The sequence below is a fragment of the Ranitomeya variabilis genome, chromosome 2 (genome assembly GCF_051348905.1).
Source record: "Ranitomeya variabilis isolate aRanVar5 chromosome 2, aRanVar5.hap1, whole genome shotgun sequence".
Classification (NCBI taxonomy): domain Eukaryota; kingdom Metazoa; phylum Chordata; class Amphibia; order Anura; family Dendrobatidae; genus Ranitomeya; species Ranitomeya variabilis.
Genome location: NC_135233.1, coordinates 886,475,882 through 886,496,395, shown reverse-complemented (window position 1 = coordinate 886,496,395; position 20,514 = coordinate 886,475,882). Strand labels below are relative to the sequence as shown.

Below are 20,514 nucleotides of genomic sequence, written 5' to 3'. Positions count from 1 at the left end.
TATATAATAGAAAGGCCGATGTTTCTATAAGGCTACTTTCACACTTGAGTTTTTCGCAATCCGTCTTTTTGGGAAAAAAACGGATCCTGCAAATGTGCTCGCAGGATGCGTTTTTTACCCATAGACGTGTATTAGTGAAGGATCGCGACGGATGGCCACACGTCGCGTCCATCGTGCAACGGATGCGTCGTGTTTTGGCGGACCGTTGGCACGTCCGTCGCGTCTGCCATTTTCTACCGCGCATGCGCGGCCAAAACTCCACACCCTCCTCCCCGGGCTTCAGAATGGACAGCGGATGCGTTGAAAAACTGCATCCGCTGCCCACGACGTGCACAAATTTCACAACGTGTGTCGGTACGTCGGCCCAACGCATAGCGATGGACCCGTGCCGACGCAAGTGTGAAACAGGCCTTAATGAGCGTTTAATTTAATTAAAAACTGAAAAAAACGGCGTGGGCTCCCGCGCAATTTTCTGCGCAAGAGGGGGAAAGCCGACGGCCGGGGGCCAATATTTGTAGCCTGCTATAAATATCAGCCCGTAGCTGTCTGCGTAGCCTTTACTGGCTATTAAAATAGGGGGACCCCCCCAAAAAAAATGACGTGGGGTCCCCCTATATTTTATAGCCAGAAAGGCTACGCAGACAGCTGCGGGCTGATATTCATAGCCTAGAGAGGGGCCATGGATATTGGTCCCCCCCCCCCCCCGGCTACAAATACCAGTCCGCAGCCACCCCAGAAATGGCGCATCTTACAGATTCCGGCACTGAGGCTGGTTTCACACTTGCGTTTTTGGACGCTGCGTTTTAGCGCTAAAAAACGCATGCGTTTTTTTTCCTATACTTAACATTAAAAACGCATGCGTTTTGAACGCGCGCGTTCATTTGCAGAAATGCAACCTGTAGTTAATTTTTAGCTGCGTTTTTTTGCCGCAAAAAACGCATGCGTTTATTTGCGGCAAAAAAATGCATTGCTGTCTATGTAAACGCATGCGTTTTTATAGAAAAAAAACAGAAAAAACACTGAAAAACCACCCACCACCATCAGGGTGATAAAGGGATCCTAACCCTACCCCTAACCTCCCCCCTAACCGTTTAATGAACATTTTCTGACAGTCATAGTGCCACGATATTTCAGTGCCACGTATTTAAGTGCCACGTATATAAGTGCCACATATATAAGTGCCACGTATGTAAGTGCCACGTGCCACGTATATAAGTGCTACGTATGTAAGTGCCACGTGCCACGTATTTAAGTGCCATGTATGTAAGTGCCACGTATATAAGTGCCACATATGTAAGTGCCACGTATATAAGTGCCACATATTTAAGTGCCACGTGACACGTATTTCAGTGCCACGTATTTAAGTGCCACGTATTTCAGTGCCACGGATTTAAGTGCCACGTTTTTAAGTGCCACCTATGTAAGTGCCACGTATTTCAGTGCCACGTATTTAAGTGCCACCTATGTGTCACGTATTAAAGTGCCACGTATTTCTGTCACGTTTAGGGTTAGGGTTAGGCCCTACCCCTAACCCTAGCTATTTCTATTTATAGTGGGTTTTCTTGTGGATTTTGATGATTGGCAGCTGTCACACACTTCTCAGCATGCGTTTTAAAAACGCAAACGCATGAAAAAAACGCATGTAAACGCAGCAAAACGCCGCGTTTTTTTTTCTACATGCAAAAACGCATGCGTCTAAAAAACGCAGCGTTTTACCGCGTTTACATGCGTTTTTTCACACATGCGGTTTTTTATAAAACGCATGCAGATAAAAACGCAAGTGTGAAACCAGCCTTAGCCCCTCTCTTCCCACTCCCGTGTAACGGTGGGATATGGGGTAATAAGGGGTTAATGTCACCTTGCTATTGTAAGGTGACATTAAGCCGGGTTAATAACGGAGAGGCGTCAATAAGACGCCTATCCATTATTAATCCAATACTAAAAAAGGGTTAATAAAACACACACACACATTAGGAAAAAGTATTTTAATATTCTTCATTTAACCATACTTACCATACTTCAGTGCCTGCAAAAAACGTAAAATAATAAACCATATACTACCTGTCCGCTGTAGTCCAATTAATAACGAGTGTCCCACGACGATCTTCCCTATAGAGCAGTGACATCGGGTGATGTCACTGCTCTATAGGACCCTCAGTGACACACTGACAGGAGGCAATGGCTCCTGTAGTGCATCACTGAGGTTACTATAGTTCACTGGTCTGACTTTATGGCAAAAAGCTGCGTGGGAACTTTCTCATACAGCATGCCATAAAGTGAGACTAGGGACTATTTTCTCACAGGGGCGTAGGAATACATTGTGGGGAATACATTGTGGAAGGATACCTTCCTCCCCTCATTGTGTTCCTGGAGCCCCGGGAGAGTGGTTGCGTCAGCTGATGCTCCTGCTCTCTACGGGAGATCGTCGTGGGACACTCGTTTTAATTGGATTTCTGCGGATCAGGGAGTGTATTGTTTGTTTATTATTTTAATATTTTTTACAGATGACAATGGCTTCGGGGATCAAAGTGACAAGTGATGGTGAGTATGTACTCTGTTTTATGTACTGTATGTCTATATGTATGTACTGTATGTCTGTATGTATGTACTGTATGTATGTACTGTATGCGCATGTCGTCGCATGCAGCATGTCGCATGGCGCATGTCGTCGCATGCAGCATGTCGTCGCATGGTGCATGTCGTCGCATGCAGCATGTCGTCGCATGCAGCATGTCGTCGCATGCAGCATGTCGGCGCATGTAGTCGCATGCAGCATGTCGTCGCATGGCGCATGTCGTCGCATGCCGTCGCATGCCGCATGTCGTCGCATGGCGCATGTCGTCGCATGGCGCATGTCGTCACATGCAGCATGTCGTCGCATGGCGCATGTCGTCGCATGCAGCATGTCGGCGCATGGCGCATGTCCTGTATGTGTTCTATGTATGTATGTACTGTATATGTGTTGTTTTTTTTTCTGTTTTTTTTTTTTACATTCAACACATTAGCCGGATGATGGGACTACTACTGTCCCATCATTGGCTAATGTGTCACTCACTGTCACTGTAGCAGGCAGAGCCCGATAGGACTTGTAGTCCCATCGGACATGCCTGCACACAGAGACAACGCCGCCGCCACCACCGCACAGCCACCTTCAGCACCAGCCGCCGCCGCCGCAGCACATCTCGGCAAGCAGATCCCAGCACCAGACACCTGCAGTGCACAGCCCCGCCCGCCCCCAGTACAGCACAGTCCCGCCCACAGCCCAGTCACTCTTGAGTGACTGCTGACTGTGCGGCTGAGACACGCCTGTCACTGACGTCACGTCAATTTCCAGAGTCTGGAAATTGACGTGACGTCGGCGGAAATTAGCGGTGGCTGCAGCCTGGGGGTCACGTGACCCGGACTCAGCCACCAGCATAGCGCCGCTCACAGGGGAAAAAGGCAACGCAAGGTATTTACACAATTCATCAGGGGCCCCGGGGGGATACATTGGGGGGATAATTGAAAGTAGTGGACAACCCCTTTAAAGTGTACCTATGATAAAAATTACAGACCTCGCCATTCTTTGTAGGGGGGAACACTTGCAAAATCGGTGATGTATCACATACTTATTTCCCCCACTTTATATGAAAATCTCTAACACACACAAGGGTTGGACTGCAAGGAGATGTGAGAAGACTTGTGCAGAGGAATTCCTGCAATAATCCTTAATTTATTTATAAAAGTCTCCTGCAAGCTCTCTGCTATAATCGTGTGGCCTCACACCTTGTTATGTGCATGAAAATCTGCATTATGATCCAACAGTAGAGCAGAGTGAGGATGAGCTCTCCAACATGGAGCCGTCTGAAAAAGACAGAGCGACGGATGTTGCTTCACGTCTGGAGCAAGCCAGAGTGGCTCGTGAGGGACCAGAGGAACAGCCAGGAGACTAGGGAGCACATGTTCGAGAGGATGATTCTAAGATGGCAACTTTTTCCTCCAGCACCACCAGTAGAGCGAAGGTGTGCAGCTTGACACTGATCTGAGAGGTGTGGAGAAACACTGGCGAGAAACAAATTGGTCCGTATTCTGGACCGAAAAAAGGGATGTAGCGTATGCGATTGTCATGCGAGTGTCATGCGAGTGCAATGAGATTTTTAATCGCATCATCCGTATGACATCCGTATTACTGTCCGACTTGTACGCACCGGTGTCCTTTGAAAAGCCGGTAATTCAGCGCGGTGTACAGTAAAATCACACTGACAGGTTAGAATAGAGTAGATATATACACATAGAATAGGTATATATACATATATATATGTCAGTGAGACACCTATATATGTATATTTATATTTAATGCAGCGCTAGATAGCATAAAAGCCGCTAATTCAATTGCCGGCTTTTCATTTCTCCTTCCCATACCCGACAGGATATGAGACATGGTTTACATACAGTAAACCATCTCATATCCCCCTTTTTTTTGCATATTCCACACTACTAATGTTAGTAGTGTGTATGTGCAAAATTTCGGCACTGTACCTATTAAATTTAAGGGTTAATTCGCGGAAAAAATTGGTGTGGGCTCCCGCGCAATTTTCTCCGCCAGAGTAGTAAAGCCAGTGACTGAGGGCAGATATTAATAGCCAAGGAGAGGGTCCATGGTTATTGACCCCCCCTGGCTAAAAACATCTGCCCCCAGCCACCCCAGAAAAGGCACATCTGGAAGATGCGCCTATTCTGGCACTTGGCCACTCTCTTCCCACTCCCTGTAGCGGTGGGATATGGGGTAATGAAGGGTTAATGCCACCTTGCTATTGTAAGGTGACATTAAGCCAGATTAATAATGGAGAGGCGTCAATTATTACGTTTTGAAGGTTTTCAAATGGATTGAGAGAGCAATAAAATATTAAAACAACCTGTGTGTTTATTTCATTAAAATACTTTTTAATAATGTGTGTGTGTGTTTTATTAACCATTTCGTACTATTGGATTAATAATGGATAGGTGTCATAATTGACGCCTCTCCATTATTAATCTGGCTTAATGTCACCTTACAATAGCAAGGTGGCATTAACCCTTCATTACCCCATATCCCACCGCTACAGGGAGTGGGAAGAGAGTGGCCAAGTGCCAGAATAGGCGCATCTTCCAGATGTGCCTTTTCTGGGGTGGCTGGGGGCAGATGTTTTTAGCCACGGGGGGGCCAATAACCATGGACCCTCTCCTGGCTATTAATATCTGCCGTCAATCACTGGCTTTACTACTCTGGTGGAGAAAATTGCGCGGGAGCCCACGCCAATTTTTTCCGCCATTTAACCCTTTAATTTAATAGCTAGAGCCCCCAAATTTGACACACAGACACTTGTTACATTAGTGAAGAGGAATATGTAATAAAAAAAGGGGGATATGAGATGGTTTACTGTGTGTAAACCATGTCTCATATCCTGTCGGGTTTGTGAAGGAGAAGGAAAAAGCCGGCAATTGAATTAGAGGCTTTTAAGCTATCTAGCACTGCATTAAATATAAATATACATATATAGGTGTCTCACTGACATATATATATGTATATATACCTATTCTATGCGTATATATCTACTCTATTCTAACCTGCAGTGTGATTTTACTGTACACCGCGCTGAATTACCGGCTTTTCAAAGGACACTGGTGCGTAAAAATCGGACAGAACTCGCATGGTGCGAGTGCTGTGCGATTTTTTTCTCGCACCCATTGACTTGCATTGGCGAGTCTCGTCCGAGAATCGCAGCAATACGCAGCATGCTGCGATTTTTTTCTCAGTCCGATTTTGGCTGAGAAAAAAATCGCAAATGAAAAGACACCTATTGAATAACATTGGTCCGAGTGCAATCCGATTTTTTATCGGATTGCACTCGTCCGTTTTCCTCGCCAGTGGAAATGAGCCCTTTACGTGTAGAACCAACTACACGTGATGCATTTGCAGCAGTTTCCCCCCGTAATTCCACTAGGCCTCCATGAATATACATATGGGCAGTCTCAAAAAGGACACGTCCCTCATAAAACGAGACTTAAAAAGTGAATGAGAGAATTAAAGCGGTTGAAGGCAGAGTGAGTACACTTGAAGACCAGATTCCTATAATCCCAGAAAGTAGCTAATTGGAATGTACAGAATGTTAATATGCTCTTAAAGAAGATGGATGATCTGGAAAACAGACTCGGAAAGAATAATATACAACTGGACGGGGTTCCAGAAAAGGAGGAGGAAAGAGATGACGTTGGCCTTTTTTGAAAATTGTCTCATACAGTGCTTTGGAAAGAACACTCTTTCGCCTCTGTTTGCCAGAGAGGGCCCACAGGGTTCCCCAGAGCCCATTAACTCCTGGGGCACAACCTCACTTTGTGCTGATTAAGCTGCTGCATTTTAAGGATCGGGACACTATCTTACACAATCTGATTATTGAGGAAAAGAAAATAACCTTTTTTCCAGATTTCTCTGTGGAGGTTCAAAAATAGAGAGCACACTTTATGGATATAAAGAAAACGCTTGCGTGTTTTAGACGTCGCCTATACAATGCTGTATCCTACTTGGCAGTGTAGGAACTGCTGAAGTCCATATATTAGGATCCTCCAAAGAAGCTCTTCTGTGGATGGAGTTCAAGGAAGCGCGGTTAGGACATGACGAGCGGTGATCCATGTAGAGAGAAGTGGTTATGGCTGAGTGCCTATGATCTTCTGATCATATAAGCTTAAATGATACCTGGGTTGATGAAATCCATTGTTTAATCTTTATTTTCAGTTTTGAGTTAATGAGATTCTCGTGCTCCGGGGCGGCCTGTTGGGGGGTCTTCATGTGGTGCTCTGCTTATGTATTCATACTGATGGCATCATTTTGCTAGAGGAAAAAAAAAATTGTCTCCACCAAGATGGAGCTGGCGGCATCGGCGCAGTAGCATCTATCGGATCGTCAATAGATGCTACTGCGCAGGGGCTGCCATCGCAATTTTGAGAAAGATTTTTTTTTCAGAATCAATATATATGACTAAATAAAACAATTTAATGAAAATTATACATGCAAGCATGCTGCAGCGCAGGCGCCGCCACCAGCGCCTACCTGCTGAAGGTGATTTTTTGCTGAAGGTGGTGCCATTTTCTTGAAGCGAATGGGAATTTTCCATGCCTGGGTTGTGCTTGTTGCAATAATTTGCTGAAAGGGGAATTTTTCTATCATCCTCATACAGGAAAAAAGATCTTTTTAAAGGGACGGTATACCTGCACCTCCAGTTTTGTGGTCTACATGATTGTTTGCCCATGTGGTTTGCTGTACGTGAGTGAGACCACAATGGAGGTGAAGGCCCGTATCAGCAAGCATAAAAGCACTATCAGAACAGGTCTTATTGATCTGCCAATTCCCAAACATTTTTTGGATAATAAACATTCGGTCAATCAGTTACGTTTTAGAGTAATAGACAGTGTCCCTACTCTTAGAAGAGGAGGTGATAGGTTAACATTGCTGAAAAGGAAGGAGATGAGATGGATCTATGAATTGGGGGTCCTTACAACCTAGGGGTCTGAATCTAGACTTCAATTTACAAGTATGTGTCTCCAAAGATTAATTTTGCTCTTCCGAGTTGTTGTAGTGTTGTCATTGGTATTCTTGTTTTTAATAACACATTTTTGTTTGTATTTTTTATCCTATTCTTCCTAATAGGTAAAGGATGTGACAGTCGGTGGACAGACCATTGGAGTTCTTTGGAAATTGCATTTAAGATTATGTCTTCTACGCAATGAGGAATACATGGATTTTGTATATTGGCCTCTGGTATATTGTCTCCCGACTGCCTCATTATAAGGTCATAGGGTGTGTTATGTGGTTTGTTTTGATACAATTTGTATTCTGTATGTCATCCTTATATTTGAAGGTTGTTCCGCAATAAAAAAAATTTTTCCCTTAAAGCATTTAGGCTGCTGCCTTGCCGCGGTCATGTAGATACGCGCTTGTGGGTTGCGTGCACATTTTTGCCTGATCTGTCCACCTCGTGAATCACGATGGGGGTTCATCGGGCTGATGATGTGCGGGCACCTACATGTCGCGGTGCCTGCGTGACATGCAATTTGGTGTCACAGCTTGCGGTTACCTAGGTTACCGCTTCCAGTCTCGGTCACGTGGGCTCCGGGTGGTGGGAGCGGCTTTCGCTGCGTCGCTGGGCATGTTCGCATCGCGGTCATGTGATGTGGGCGTGCCTAGCGGATGGTGCGCTTGCGCTCTCACGATGCGGTGCCTGCTGGACCTATGACCCGGTGGTGGATCCTGGTGATGGACGCATTTGTATAACGAAGGTATGGAGGTACTATGTAACAGAGCGTCTGATTGGTATTCTAGGCAGCACACTTTATGTGTGCTGTTACTATTCGCTACCTGTGTTTTTTGGCGCCGGATTATGCTGATATGCGATTGGTCTTGCGGATTCCCTTATGCACATGGACATTGGAGGAACATTACTATGGAAACGGGGATGCCTTGCTTCTATTCGCTGACCGGAAGATAAACAAATCATCCTTCTTGTGTATATGACTATATATTTATATTATCTATGTGGGGAATTGTTTTTTAACGATGTGTATTTATCATATGGTTATTTGATATATATTTTGTGTTGTTTTTCTATGTAGTGTAATTGATGGCTGGATGGTGATTGGTGCCCTGCGTGGTATCCACACTATATAAGCCAGCATGTTGTGTGTTGATATGTATGCTTGAAAAAGACCACATTTTTGGTCAAAACGTTGCTGTATCATGGCTTAATAAATTTTTCACTTTGATGATTACACCTGGTTGGAGCGCTGTTCATCTACTTGAGTCTACTTTCTTGAAGCGTGTCACAAGATCAATGTGTGCAACAGGGACTCCGCTCCTGCCTTGCACCGTCGGGACCTCCCTCCTCCTAGCCCAGGGCCTGGAGCATCACTCCCACTTCTGATGTAAAATGACACAAATGTGACCCTGCTCCTACCTCCCTTCTGTGACCCCGCTCCACCGCTGCTACATACGGACTGTGAGATGCACCTGTGACTCCTGACATGCCTGATCCGGATAGCAGGATAAAAAATATTTTTTTCCTATTTTTCTCCTCTAAACTTGGGGTGCATCTTGTGGTCCGGAGCATTTAATAGTCCGAAAAATACGGTAATTATAGATAATACGGATCAATTCACTACATTATTTGTCTTTGATTATGATATGTCTCAAAATGTAAATGTTGTTGTATGGAATGTGAGAGGTATGGGGGATGCGAATAAGAGATATGTGTTCTTCTCACTACTCCAACAATTCTAGCCCGCTATAATATGCCTCTCTGAGACACATTTGATAAAAGATAAGATTCAAATCGTTAGTTGCCCATGAGTGAGATTTTCCTACCATTCAGTTTACTAAACTCACGCCCATGGGGTGAGTATATTAGTACCCCGCTCTATCTCTTTTACTTTTATGAAATCATCCATAGATGCGGATGGGAGAAATGTATGTCTTGTGTGCTCCATCTTTAATATAACTATAATTCTGGTTGCACTTTATATTCCTCCCCCCTATTTTGGCGAAATACTTAAAAAGATCTTTTGCTTCTTGCCACCTGCTCCCTGGCACTGTTCTCATTATTGGTGATTTTAACAATGAATCAGTTTCTCCTACCTCAATGGCATCAATTCTACATGAGATGGAATATAACGATGTATGGTGAGTAAGAAACCCTAAAGATAAGACATATTCGTGTTATTTCTCATCTCACCATACGTTGTCTAGGATAGACCTAGCTGTTGGATCTGAATCTATGGTACCTGTAATCGCTGGTGTAGAATATTTGATGTGAAGTGTTTCAGATCTTTCAAATATTAGAGTTAAGATAAATCTGGGAGAGGCAATTGACCAACTGGGGTGGCTTGGCAGAGTATTCTAAATTATCTACAGGAGTATTTTGATATCAATACAGATTCTACTTCCATGGACATATTGTGGGAAACAATAAAGGCATTTATTAGCAAATTTAAAACTAAATCTAAAATAGTAACAAACAAGCTTCAGGAAGAAGTAAATCATTCAGAACACCTATTTCTTAGCGATCCATCAAAAAGTAAAAAGACTAAATTGGGAAGAGGCCTAGAAGTTATATGCAGATCATAAAAGACTCTTTATTAAGCAGAAATATTTTGAGGTGGGAGAGAGCACTGGACATCTCTTAGCTACAATTATTAGGGCTCAAGATGGTTCCCCTTACATTTCAACAATAATTAATGAAAAGAGGTTAACTGCCACGGAAAACAAAGAAATACTAAAGGTTTTTCATGACTATTACTCTACATTATACTCCCCTAGATCACCCAAAAAATTAATCCGAAATGGGGGAATTTCTGTCTAAAGTCAAACTGCCTAAGCCAGGGGTGCGGAACCTCAGATCCATAGGCCGTTTACAGCCCTCAATGACCTTTTATCGATGAACCTAGGATCCAAAATACTGATGACACCGCTACCATTTTTTGCATACGTGCAGATTCTCAGACATTTGAATTAGGCCTTACATACATTTGACAGAACAATGTAGAACTTACCCGGCAAGGTAGCAAACTGTCTGTGCAGTTGTTCCATAATATCGACAGCGAGCAGTGGCCTGATCTCTTGCTGCATAATTTCATCTGTAGAAAATGAAAAATCCTGATTAAGTCAGATCATTGACAAAACATGCGATATGAAAAAGAAAGCAACAGCTCAGATGTTTCCATGTGATTTCTAGCTGTAAACAAACTTCTTCCTGAAAAATCTGTACTGAGTGTCTCAACTTTCCATCCCCTCCGTAGTTATTCAGCGCGAAAAAGACATAACCCCATACAGACATAGCGCAGTCATTATTCATGCATAGCTGACAATTAGGTCCATTCCTTGTTCCACGTTGAGAACTGAGGCTTGCTAACCTCAGCGCACAGCCTGTGACCAGCCTTTGCCCCTGAGCACTCTATGAAAACCAGGCTTGAGTCTGCGCTGAATGGCTTTGCTGTGTGGTAGACAGCCGCCAGGACCGAGCTCCTTCATCAGGCTGCACTACTTACACTGGGATCTCTTTGTTACACACTGTGCTCACTGAACTTTCAGAAGTTTATTCTTTCATGCTTGTGTTATAGTGAAAAATTCTGAAATGGAATAAAGAATTAACTTATGCTAAAAATAAAGGATAAAGTCATTTAACTAGAAGGCTTGATGGAGGACACATCTCGAAATGTATAGACGAGGAGAAATCCACCTCAAATTCCCCAACAGTACACAAAGTAAGTGAATGTTCAGACGATGATTGTGTCACGTGGGAACAAGAAAATGATGCTGGATTAGCTGAATAGGGAGAAAATTAGGTGGATTTTCCCTTACACCACTGACTGCTTCTCTTGTTCCTATTCCCTCTTCTAAACCACTTTGTTAAATTAAAGAACTGGAACACAACATCTCCAAGGCTGAATCATAGTGAAACTGCAGACACACGTACACTGTCTACTACTGACGAGAAGCTTAAAATAAAGTACAGTAAGGTAGGATATTGGATGGGTTCTGGAACTGGACCAAAAAGGATAATACAAGAATAAGTCATTCTGGGAACCGCAATATTGATTTTTGTATTCTCCTTCTATACCAAATATGAATAATTAAAGCAGATTCCCTGTTGTGGTCTATGGGTATATCACATTTGGCTTACTTTGCAATGTATTTCTTGATAGAAAAAATATCTGTTGACAGATCATTACTATTGTACTCATGTAGTCAGACTCATTGATCAGCATCATTCCCTGCCTAGTACCACTCCCATGAATGTGATTAACATTCATTCAGTGCCGCTATGCCACTGTTAGGTCGGTTTCACACATCCATGTTTTGCTGTACTCGAACCGCAATGCACAGACTAGTTGGGGGGTCTGGACCCAAACCCAAAATGCTTCTACGTCATGTTTGGGTCCTTACTCAGACCATGGAACTCAAATGTGTGAATTTGGCCTTATCAACAATGCAGAACAGAAATCAATGAAGCTATAAATGTTTAATAGATGCAGGGCCCACCAATAAGACCACCCCTCCCACTGACATTGATGAAAAACGAGGCCCCATTCTTGAGATAGATCCAGATCACTCTAATGGAACCTGTATCTACTATACATTTATGTACGAGTTGGTAATACCCTTTTAAGCCAAGATTTTAATTTTCATAGTAGTATGCTAAAATGTAGATTAATACTTTTCAGGGGTTATTATTAGTAATGAGCGAGTATATTCGTTACTCGAGATTTCCCGAGCATGCTCAGGATATCTCAAGTAATGAGTATACTCGTTCATCACTAGTTATTATAGCACAATATGTAGAGTAAAGAAAACACTAAATCCAAGATGTAACTCCTATAAAGCTATGAAATGATGAAGTGACAGGGTGGTAATTCTGCAAAAATAGTGAAAACATGGAATTTTCAGCAAACGTTGGGTGCAATTAATGGTCATGCAATGACATAGGTAAACTGCCGTTTTTATTCACAAAACGACTTTTATAGTCAATTTGAAAGCACTGATTTCCACTAGAACAACATAACAGTGCAGTTTTCAGGGGTATCAATCCATAAATGCCATACACCTTAGAACACTTGTTTGGCTGACTGATATCTCTCCCAACTTCCGATATACATGGACATTTAGCTCAGTTGAGCGTTTGTGTTTTCGGTGGGGAGAAGGTGAAAAATCCACTGTAGACACCCATCTTGGTGTCTGATCTACAGGTAGAACAAAATGACCATGCATTTAAATTCAAGTTTCCAAATTCTGACCTACATCATCATCATCAGTGGAAAGTTGAGACGCCCCTATACACATTACATGATGGTCTAGACTGCCAAAATCAGTGGACTTTAATCTGAGCCAATAAAGATTGCTGCCCATCCATAGCAGGTCACCATCGTGCAAGTATTAAAAAAAGACATACTGTTTTATAAATAACACCGGTCAACATTAGCTGGATAATCTAAAATACAATGTATGGAGGGCATGAAATACGGTTGCAAGTCCCTTTGTACTATACAGTATATATATTCTGTGTCATCCAATTTACAATAAAGTCAGTGGTCACAGGCCTTTGCAGAAATACCAATAAACAGCCATATAGAACATAGATGAAGATGTAAATGCTCAAGAAAACATCAATCATGAAGCAGTGTCTAAAGTGACAATAAAGAGTATGAGACAGCATGTGTACGTACATTTCCTTGCGGCATATTCAAGATTAAGGCACCTTCCAAGGAAATAATGATATGATGCCATCTCTCCTTCTGTTATTCGAACCAAGGTGAAAAGCTTTACATTTTTTGGCATCTGTTGGCCACATCTTGAACACCAGTATGACATGGGCAGAGGAGGAAGGAGCTGTGATACATAGCCTGCACAGCACAAAGTCTTATTCCCAAGCCAGCAACTTATCTCTCTTAAGACTTCAGGAGGATATATTCTTAGGAGACAACTCACTGGTGAAGCAGGTTAATACCTTCACAGCTTAATGGCTGTCGTGCTTCCCTTATGATGCTAGTGATCGTCCTCATTAAAGAACACGCTTTGCAGGAATCGGCTGAATAATGAGGAATGATTCTAAATATTGTACCTAATATCAAGTGATAACAATGTAGAGATGCTGAATTCTAAATCATACAACTTAAATATCTGTAATGTCTGAGCCAAAAGCATAACTATCATACACCCCATAAATTAGATCTATAAACAAGGAGTGTTCCAGCTCACCTGGCGCCAAACGTTAAAACTATTACACTCAAAACAGTTGTAACCTTACATATTGGAAAAAAAACAGGTATTAGGATGAGGTACAGACAGAGCGTGGGATTGAGGTGCCTTAGCGGATAAATAAAGTACACTATTTATTTTATTTTACTCGCTATATGTATATTACGGTAATTCCATAGTGCTTTACAAACATCATGATCACTGGGCTCACAATCTTTTCCTAAAAGTTCAACTTTTCCCACAGCTTTAATAGATTACAATGTAGTGGGACGCTCACAAGTGTAGCCACCTTTCCATTGCAGCGTATGGATAGTGTTGCAGCCAGAATCCACATACTGGGTCACTGGACCCCCCAGAGGTGAAAGTACCAGAGTCGGAATCTACAAATATCAGGCATATATGACATATCCTATGGACAGACAGGAACACCCCTTTAAGCCAAAGGTGATTTGCACAGATTAGTGATTATTTATCACTGGACTTATATTACATGATTTAATCTACATCATTTCTGTGTGACCTGTAGGTGACTGTGCGATGGAGACACCAGACACACAGAGCAGGTGCACACTGCTGTATAAATAGTTTGGATCAAGGCAAATCCTCGGCCGCTTTATCTCGGCATCGCCAGGGGATTATCACTGAGGGAAATGGTATTGCACTATGATGGGAGTCACGTGGATGAATACAGGAGGTGAATGGGAAGTAAGGCTTTTCACTATACTTTTACCAGGTGCAGTTTGCAGGTTTACACACTTTCATAATTAATGTATGAAGTAATAAGATCTTATGGTAAATTACTTAGATGATAAAGGCCTTGTATGAAGCTGCAAAACCATAAAGTAGGAAGAAACAGGCAGTTGAATTCCTTTCCCTGAAGTAATAAAATTACGGAACGTCAGAGTGCGTTTTTCTGGACACGTGCACACGTTCAGTATTTGGTCAGTATTTTACCTCAGTATTTGTAAACCAAAACCAGCAGTGGGTGAAAAATGCAGAAGTGGTGACATGTTTCTATTATACTTTTCCTCTGAATGTTCCACTCCTGGTTTTGGCTTACTAATACTGAGGTAACAGAAAACACCAAATACTCAACGTGTGCACATGGCCTTATTACAGTTCATTCAGTACTCATCTGAACTGGGATCAGTCCGTATAAGGCACACGTTGCAGATTTGGTGCGTTTTTTCCTTGCAGATTTTCTAGATAAACTTGAAGCAATCCTGATGCCAGCAAAGTGAATGAGGAACCAGAAGTGTCATACACACGTTGCTTATTTTTGACTTGCAAATTTGGTGCAGAAAATAATCTGCAGCATGTCAAATTTCTGTGCAATTTTGCCCTGCGTTTTTCACCATTGAATTCACTGAAATCAGTCAAAAACACAAGCAAAAACACACCAAAAATTAGGCAAAAACACGCTTTTTTGCCGCTGTGTTTTTCCTGCCAAGAGATGCAGAAATGGTACAAAAATTGTACTTAACGTGTGCACATAGCCTAATTCGTCTTTCTTAAGGCAGGTACAGACAAGCATATTTTCGCTCCGAGCTAATCTGAGAAAACATCGGACCAATGTTAGTCTATGGAGCTGTGCACATGTACGATTTTTTCTTTGGACCAGGAAAGCATGTCTGAGTTTGATCCAATATTTATCTATGATATTTTACGAATTCTCATTTTACAATGAGAGAAAATCTGCAGTGTGAATTAACCCCTTTCTGACCTCGGACGGGATAGTACGTCTGAGGTCAGAAGCCCCGCTTTGATGCGGGCTCCGGCGGTGAGCCCGCATCAAAGCCGGGACAGGTCAGCTGTTTTGAACAGCTGACATGTGCCCGTAATAGGCGCAGGCAGAATCGCGATCTGTCCACGCCTATTAACTAGTTAAATGCCGCTGTCAAACGCAGACAGCGGCATTTAACTACCGCATCCGGCCGGGCGGCCGGAAATGATGGCATCGCCGACCCCCGTCACATGATCGGAGGTCGGCGATGCTTCAGAATAGTAACCATAGAGGTCCTTGAGACCTCTATGGTTACTGATCACCGGCAGCTGTGAGCGTCACCCTGTGGTCGGCGCTCACAGCACACCTGATTTTTTGCTACATAGCAGCAAACAGCAGATCCCTGCTATGTAGCAGAGGCGATCGCGCTGTGCCTGCTTCTAGCCTCCCATGGAGGCTATTGAAGCATGGCAAAAGTTAAAAAAAAAGTAAAAAAAAATGTGAAAAAAATAAAAAAAATATAAAAGTTTAAATCACCCCCCTTTCGCCCCCAATAAAAATAAATCAATAAAAAAAAATCAAACCTACACATATTTGGTATTGCCGCGTTCAAAATCACCCGATCTATCAATAAAAAAAAGCATTAACCTGATCGCTAAACGGCGTAGCGAGAAAAAAATTTGAAGCGCCAGAATTACGTTTTTTTGGTCGCCGCGACATTGCATTAAAATGCAATAATGGGCGATCAAAAGAACGTATCTGCACCGAAATGATATCATTAAAAACGCCAGCTCGGCACGCAAAAAAAAGCCCTCAACTGACCCCAGATCATGAAAAATGGAGACGCTACGAGTATTGGAAAATGGCGCAATTTCTTTTTTTTTTTTTTAGCAAACTTTGGAATTTTTTTTCACCACTTAGGTAAAAAATAACCTAGTCATGTTAGGTGTCTATGAACTCGTACTGACCTGGAAAATCATAATGGCAGGTCAGTTTTAGCATTTAGTGAACCTAGCAAAAAAGTAAACCAAAAAACAAGTTCACTGCACTTGGAACTTTTTTCCCGTTTTCTAGTACACGACATGCTAAAACCAATGATGTCGTTCAAAAGTACAACTCGTCCCGCAAAAAATAAGCCCTCACATGGCCAAATTGACGGAAAAATAAAAAAGTTATGGCTCTGGGAAGGAGGGGAGTGAAAAACGAACACGGAAAAACGGAAAATCCCAAGGTCATGAAGGGGTTCAGCAATAATGTGGACTTGAAATCTCCAGCTAGTCAATTTATGTTGCTTATCATATAGCGAAAATCTACACCGTTTCTGTAATGAATGCTGCTGTGTTTCCTTTTAGTGGATTACACTGCAGATTTTCATCTATGACCTGTGTGTATATACGGTACTCTAAAACTATTAATAATTCTGTACGTAACCCCTTTTCTCATGTACAGCACCATGGAATTAATGGTGCTATATAAACAATAATAATAATAAAGAGACACAACCATATTGTTATTTGGTATAAATCAAATACACTAATGCCGGGGTCACACTTGCGTGTGCAATGCGAGAAACTCGGGCGAGTCTCTCGCATCAATACCCGGCACTGCCACTGGCACTCGGGTCCGGAGCGTTCAGCTGCGTAGAAATACATGCAGCCGCACGCTCCGGTCCCGAGTGCCGGTGGCAGTGCCGGGTATTGATGCGAGAGACTCGCGTGAGTTTCTCACATTGCACTCGCGAGTGTGAACCCGGCCTTAGTGTATTTGATTTTTACCAAATAACAATATGGTTGTGTCTTTATTATTATGGCATTGCACATGCAAGTGTGACCCCGGTCTAAGGGCCAGACTCATTATTTGTGATTTTTTTTTTTAAGTCATTTTTTTGTCTTGTGGCATTCAATGACATTTTTTCCCCCAAAATTCATCAAAATAGCGCACACGGCTCCTGAATTTTGTGCACAATAAAAATTGGTCTATATTTTTGTCTTTAAACTGTTTTGCAACCATTTAGACTAAAAAAAGATGCATGTTCCGCTAAAATGGAGCAAAAAAATGCATCAAAATTTCAGTTGTGCATAAAATCACTAATGGCGTACATTTGTGAAAAATGTTTCAACTTTTTTAAGAGTCGCAAAGAACGAATCAGATAAAAACATCTGGAGACCCTAAACTAAACCTAAGACTTTCACTGCTTTCCGACTGCCCATAGAGTTTAAACTTCCGGGTTCTTACACGTCACTGTGGCAGCAGGATCTGGCTGTCGGAGACATTATATTACTGTCTTTGCCTGTTCTGTCACTTTATACACAGCGCTAAAAAAGTGTTTTGTGCACAGTAATAGGAAGCGCTGACTGCACTTCCTCCTCCATACATCGCGGTCACATGATTACTGTGTGTCATTGTACAGAGAGTGAGCCGGAGCTCTGGGTCATAGGAGGCCAGACAGCCCTGCTATACAGCCAGAAGGCATTTCCCATGTAACTGAGGCTAAAAAACAAGCCCCATTTACAAGGGAAATAAGAACGCCCCCTCCAAAGGTCTTGTAAAACAAATGAAAAATAAGTGAATAAATAAAAATAATCGGTAAAAATAAGGAAATTGATTAAATAAAAAATTCCAATGACAATCCAAATTGCTGTTATGAGGCCTGCCCCCATAAAAAAAAACCATGTCCAATATATAAAACTATTAGATATAGAATGGGGGGAAAAATTGTTTATGTATTTCAGTAATTATTTGTGATCATAAAAAAATGGGGAAAAACAGACACTTGTATCCTTTATTTGCCTTGTGTATCACAAAAAAAGTTGCAAAAACTGCTTGAATATCTGAACGAGAAAACGTTTTATTGCTCTTGTATGAAAAAAATGAAAATGTCAAGAATGGGGCTAAATGGCCTATACTTGAACTGGTTAAATGAGGCGCAAATGGAGAGATGAAAATAAGAAGGTATGTAACATGGAGGATCACCAAAAACAATAATTTATAGAATCAATATAAGAAAAAAGATAAATGTTTGCTTATGATGATCCTCTGAGTTTACATAACTTCTTTCCTTTCTTTTTTGTTTTTTTTTTTTTCATTGTGCTTTTGAGCGCGTTTTTTACATTTTTTATTGTGTTTTTTTGTCTTTGGTTGGTATGTCATTTCTTAATAAAGTTTCTTTGTTTTTGATACTTCCTGGTATTTGGCTTTGACAAAACTTTATTGATATAGTCATGTGAGGATTACATGCGTTTTTAATGCGTTTCTGCTCTACATATTTTTTTTGTATCTAAGGCAAGTCTATGGGAAAAATCTACACGTAAAACTCCGTGTACAAGTAGAAGAAATTGACATGTATTGTTGCGGATCTGAAACTCGCACCGCAGCTCCACTTTTCTGAAAATGTAAAATGCTGTGTTTTTGACGCAGTGAAGGCACACTGCATAATAGCTTTTGTATAAGGCCGATCAATATGGGGGTAACTGGTAGACCCCACAATCAGTAATGCACAGCAATCTGGGCTAAATTTGTCATTGCATATTATACAGTTTATATAGCTGTGTCCAAATACAGTAGGTCACTTGTCTAATTTAATAATCCCATTTAATCTGATGATTTACATGTGTATCGAGCAATAATAACTGCTAATATCTACTTTTTCTTTCATTTTGGAAAGAAACATTCTGAATGCAACCCGTCACTGGTGACATTCAAAGTTCTTGTTTAATTATACAGTATGTCATAAAAGAACATTGTGAAGAAAAGCTTCAGTTCGCTGCTAAACTGCTCCACTTCAATTTTCTAGCAATATCTATAATGTAACCATGACAACTAACAAAGTGTGACAGCGCCATGCACCAGAAACAAAATATACCCTATTAATGATATATTTTGAGAGCAGCCCCCTCAAAAAAATTAAAGTGACAGATTCTAATTCCCATGCACTAATGTAAGCCAAGACAATATGAAAGAAAAATTAAAAATGTTGATATAAGCCATGTGGGAACACAAGATGTGCGCAGTCATCTATCCCCGCACATTTTATGGGTGTGCAGTCACACAGAATCACACCCTACTGAGCAGTTCAGGTCCGAGCACTGCGCACAAGCGCTCCCATTGCCAATTGCAGCACATCTCACATGTACAGAACATTACCATTAGGAAGATCGCACTGGTAACACTCGGTTATTGCGTTACTGCAATATTATTAGTATATGCAATTTCTAACCCACTGTGTACAATAAAGTAAAATGCTATCGCTAGGAAAAAGCTTTATCTGGTATGAAAGAAATCTAATTGCTAGACAAATGTGATACAGAAAACCATATATTCAAGTGAGATCTGTATTAACCTTTCTTTCAACCCGGGTGGTACTGAAATATTGAACACTTGCTGCGCGGCTCCCCCAAAGATGATCACCGGGGGGTCAGCAAGAGGATGCTATCGGACTAGTTCATCATTTGTGGACTCTTCTATCATACATGGGGATTGTGGGAAGTGGATGATCCTGTAATAAGCATGCTTAAAACGCCCTGGGAATTTTACTAGAAAATTTACAGCGGGGAAAAAAAGTATTTAGTCAGCCACCAATTGGCCTGTAATTGACATCATAGGTAGACCACAACTGGGAGTCAAAATGGGAAAACAAATCCAGAAAATCGCCTTGTCTGATTTGGTAAGATATATTTAGCAAATTATGGTGGAAAATAAGTATTTGGTCATTAACAAAAGTTCATCTCAATATTTTGTTATATATCCTTTGTTGGCAATGACAGAGGTCAAACGTTTTCTGTAAGTCTTCACAAGGTTGGCACACACTGTTGGTGGTATGTTGGCCCACTCCTCTACAGCAGTGATGTTTTGGGCCTGTCGCTGGGCAACACGGACTTTCAACTCCCTCTAAAAGTTTTCAGACTTTTGTCATTTCTGCACTTTTTCATTCTTTTGTTTCAAGATCCATAACTTTGTTATTTTTTGGTCTACATAGAAATACGAGAGCTTGATTTTTGCAGGGCGAGTTGTAGTTTTGAATTACATCATTAAT

General features: G+C 41.7%; 1 protein-coding gene across 5 annotated transcripts in view; it reads right to left on the bottom strand.

Annotated features, from left to right (window-relative positions):
- Positions 1–20,514, bottom strand: part of MCF2L2 (MCF.2 cell line derived transforming sequence-like 2) — a 508,511-nt gene that overhangs the window by 451,777 nt on the left and 36,220 nt on the right. For all 5 annotated transcript variants that reach the window (XM_077290424.1, XM_077290423.1, XM_077290425.1 and 2 more), the window contains exon 2: positions 10,558–10,641. In XM_077290424.1, the coding sequence (XP_077146539.1) occupies positions 10,558–10,641 (84 nt within the window). The remainder of the gene's footprint in view (positions 1–10,557; positions 10,642–20,514) is intronic.